Genomic DNA, 3,924 nt, shown 5'->3' with positions numbered 1-3,924 from the left:
ACAACATCACTATCAGCAGCAAAGGAAGAAGGAATAGACCCAGAGAATGAGTTGTTGTTGAGATTGATAACAACGTCACTGGGAGCAAACTCAGGTAATGGCCCTTCAAATCTGTTTGAACTCAAATCAACAAGATCAAAAAAGTAATTTTTCAAAGAAGCTGGTAGCCTCCCCTCCAAATTGTTATTTGATAGATTGAGTGAATACGGAAGAGGAACTTAGATCCCAAAACCATGCAGGGGATATTGCCTGAAATTCCAGCATCTGATAAGCAAAGTTCCCACAGTTTTGTCTGAGTTTTAACCCAAGTGGGGAAAACAGGGCCTACTTTGCAAGAACACATTATGATTTTATAACAATCAAAAGGAGGCTTCCAATTCTCACTTACATTCAATTGCAACGAGTTGTAGGGACAAATCCAAATATAGCAAGTTTACTAGATTAGCAAAAATGAGATTCAGTTAAGACACCCGTCAACGAATTTGAAGGGAGACCCAGGAAACTCAGTTTAGATAATTGGCCTATATTCTCTGGAATTGTTCCATTCAGCTTGTTGTTTCCCAGAGACAATGTGTTCATACCCTCACTACTTTCTGAATGTGAGCCATTCTTGTTCTCCCTGCATTTAGACAATCCATCAACAAGATCATGAATGCCTCCACTGATAAAATTCCTTGTAAAATCTAAGATCTGTAACTTGCATAAATTCCTCATGCCTTTTGGCAATGTTCCATTGATGTTGTTCTCGGATAAATCAAGCACAAACAAGCTAGAGAGGTTTTCTACAGATTCTGGTATACCTCCTGTGATGTCATTGCCCCCCATTCTAAACTGCTGCAATTGGCTAAGATTTCCAAGACTCTCTGGTAACTTTCCTTGCATCATATTTCCGGATAAATTTAGAATCTGCAGGTGAATAAGATTCCCTATTGTTTCAGGCAATTTGCCGCTGAAATTATTTCCTGCCCCATCAAAATGCTGCAGAAGTGTGAGATTACCAAAGGATTCGGGAATCTCTCCAGTGATCATATTATCTGACAAATCCAAGTATTGCAGGTTTCTTAGATCCCCAATGCTTGCAGGTATCAATCCTTGAACTTTGTTTATGGACAAATGAAACTCCTCCAACTTCTGCAGCCTCCCAATGGTCTTTGGCAACTTTCCAATCTTATTATAATACAAATCAAAGTAAACTAAATTTGTAAGATTGCAAAGAGATTCCGGAATGCTACCATTCAGATTATTTTGTGACAAATCAAGTCTCTCCAAGCTACCAAGATTTCCCAAGGACTCTGGAATTACTCCTTCAAAAAGGTTAAAAGACAAGCTCAAGACTTCAAGTTACCCAAGTTACCAATGTTGACTGGTAACTTGCCATGTAGAAAACAACTCAGAAAGATCAAGATGAGACAAGGCTAGTGAGATTGAACAACCATTGAAGCAGAGTGATGTTCTGGTTATTATTCTGAGAAAGATCAAGCACACGAAGAGATGTGAAATTGAGATGATGAAGCAGGGTAGTATCATGAATACCACCAGCATCAGCTTGGAGTCGAGCATCAGAGAGTTTCAAGACAAGTAGAGAAGGGAGCATATTAATATCATGAAGCCAAGCATGCACGTTAGATAGGTCCACTCCACTCAAGTCAAGGTGATGCAAAGATGTCATTCCAGAGAGCCAATGGAGGTCATCAACATAAGGGACTATAGAGGATGCTTTGGAGTTAAGGTCAAAGTAGTACAAGCGTGACAGGTTTCCAAGGGTATGAGGAATGATTCCTTTGAATCCGGCATTAGAGAGATTAAGGTATTCAAGGTTGGTAAGAGAGCCAATGAAGTCTGGGATGGGGGAGCCACTGAAGTTGTTCATGCTCAAATCCAAGTGCTTTAAATGGTGAAGTTGAATGAGAGAAGAGTTCAACTTACTTTGCTGGTATGAGATCATCGTTACGGTATCGGAGATCAAGCTCGGTGACATGGCCGGTTTCTATAGTTGCAGGACACCCTCTCCAATGGCAACAGTCATGACCAGTCCAAGATGAGAGAAAGCTTTGGTTGTTGTTGTTGTTGTTGTTGTTGTTGTTCCACATGCCAGCTTTGATGCTGAGAAGGGCTGTTCTTTCAGTTTCAATGCAGCTTATACCATGGACATAGCAACCTGGAGGGAATACTGAGACAACAAAGATAAGAAACGGAACTAACAACAATGAGAGACAAGCCATGAGATCAAAGAGATGAATTTTACACAAATGTCTTCGGAGAAGCGAATTGGACGCAAGAAATGCATGCTATATATATGTAAGGGATTTAATAAAATAAATTCATATATGCATTATTTTATGGGGTAGATTAGGTTGTTTTGTTGACTTGACTCAATTTACATGTTTTAGAAGTTTTGGTAGGAGTTATTAAATTTCCATGAAATTTCGTGGGGCATTTGTGATTGGATATAAGTGCATATTAAATTAATAAATTGAAGGTTTTAGCTAGAGTGGATTAACCTTGTAGGGGGCCGTCTTTGACTGCATTTATTGTTATTTTTTTTTATAAATATGAGTAAACCATAAGCTAGAGGGTTGTACAAGTTTTTCAAGTATTTCACACCCTTACTTTGTGTCAATGCAAAGAGTCAATCCGTTGTCTCCTGACATGTATGGTGCTAATAGACTGAGGAACCTTTTTGCTTTTTTTGTTTTTTTGTTTTTGAATTAAAACAACCAAGTAGCTAATTTATTGAAAGAAAGAAAAATTAAAACACAAGATGACTTTAACACACTATTAAAAAAAAAAAAAAGAATAAAGAGAATCTAAAAAATAAAGCTAAACAATAAAGGGCTTAAGAGAAGTAGTAACAACTATGCTTGACACATTTCATCAACCACCTACCAAGGGACAGGGGTGGACATGGAGCATTGGGCGTAGCAGGGCTAGACTCAAAAATACAACCCTATATTCGGGTTATGGGTGCCATATTTAGCTAAGTGTTTTCGATCCAAACCCAACCCATTTGATTATTATTGACCATGCGCATACTCAACCCGACCCAAAAAATAAATAATTTTTTTATGAAATAATTGAAATAACTAAATAAAACTACTACTACAATCCCTAAAATTTTTTCAAACATTTAAAAATACAACACAAGTATTATAAATGTTTACTCTTTTTCAAAGTCCTATTACTATTATATATATAATTATATATATTATAAATAATATATGATATATATATTATTTATTTATTCGGTCGGAGCTCGGGCCTGGGTCAAAATTCATCCGACCCAAACCCAGATGAATTAATCTGCCAAAAACATTTGAGCTTAACCCTGCTAGCTAACTTTCTAAACCCAGGGCTCATGTATTTTTGACTTGGATTCGGGACCAGCCCATGGGTCGCCCGGCCCATGTCCACCCCTACCAAGGGAGATCTTTTCCTTGACTAAACAGGGATATATCATGACAAGTACTTCCGTGAGCTGTGAATTTGTCAGCTAAAACGTGTGGACATGCTGCGAGGCGTACCATTTGCTTTAACCACCACCACCATAACAAGTCTGGTTTAGACTATTTCAATTTCAAGAAATTAAATAATATGCGTTTAAAGTATCAAAGATATAAAATACCACTAATCACATGGATAAATTTCAAACTTCTTGAAAATATACGTGTAGAAATCTTTTTGTTGAAAAAGTCCAAACTTTAAGGGGGCGTTCATTTCAGGGAAAGTGATGGGAAGTGGGGGGAAGTGGTCTGACTTCCACCACTTCTGGTATTCATTTATGCTGAACTGGGGGAAGTGCCACTTCCCCCACTTCCGACTGAAGTGGATTTTGAACTAAGCCCACTTCGGTATTTTTTTCTTGAAGTGGGGAAGTGAGACAATCTATAAAAAAAGCTAACTTCCTTTCACTTCCAAAATCTTTTT

The 3,924-nt window shown here is 37.8% G+C and overlaps 1 protein-coding gene across 1 annotated transcript; it reads right to left on the bottom strand.

The window, feature by feature from the left end:
* Positions 1 to 441: 441 nt before the first annotated feature.
* LOC120274527 (probable LRR receptor-like serine/threonine-protein kinase At4g36180) lies at positions 442 to 1,870 on the bottom strand. The gene is made up of 2 exons (XM_039281073.1): positions 1,534 to 1,870; positions 442 to 1,334 (listed from the first exon to the last, which is right to left on the bottom strand). The coding sequence occupies exons 1-2, from the start codon at positions 1,868 to 1,870 to the stop codon at positions 442 to 444; spliced, it is 1,230 nt and encodes a 409-aa protein (XP_039137007.1).
* Positions 1,871 to 3,924: the final 2,054 nt, after the last annotated feature.

Source organism: Dioscorea cayenensis, chromosome 2 (genome assembly GCF_009730915.1).
Source record: "Dioscorea cayenensis subsp. rotundata cultivar TDr96_F1 chromosome 2, TDr96_F1_v2_PseudoChromosome.rev07_lg8_w22 25.fasta, whole genome shotgun sequence".
In the NCBI taxonomy this organism is placed as follows: domain Eukaryota; kingdom Viridiplantae; phylum Streptophyta; class Magnoliopsida; order Dioscoreales; family Dioscoreaceae; genus Dioscorea; species Dioscorea cayenensis.
The sequence above is the reverse complement of the archived record's forward strand: the minus strand, read 5'-3'. Positions and strand labels throughout refer to the sequence as shown.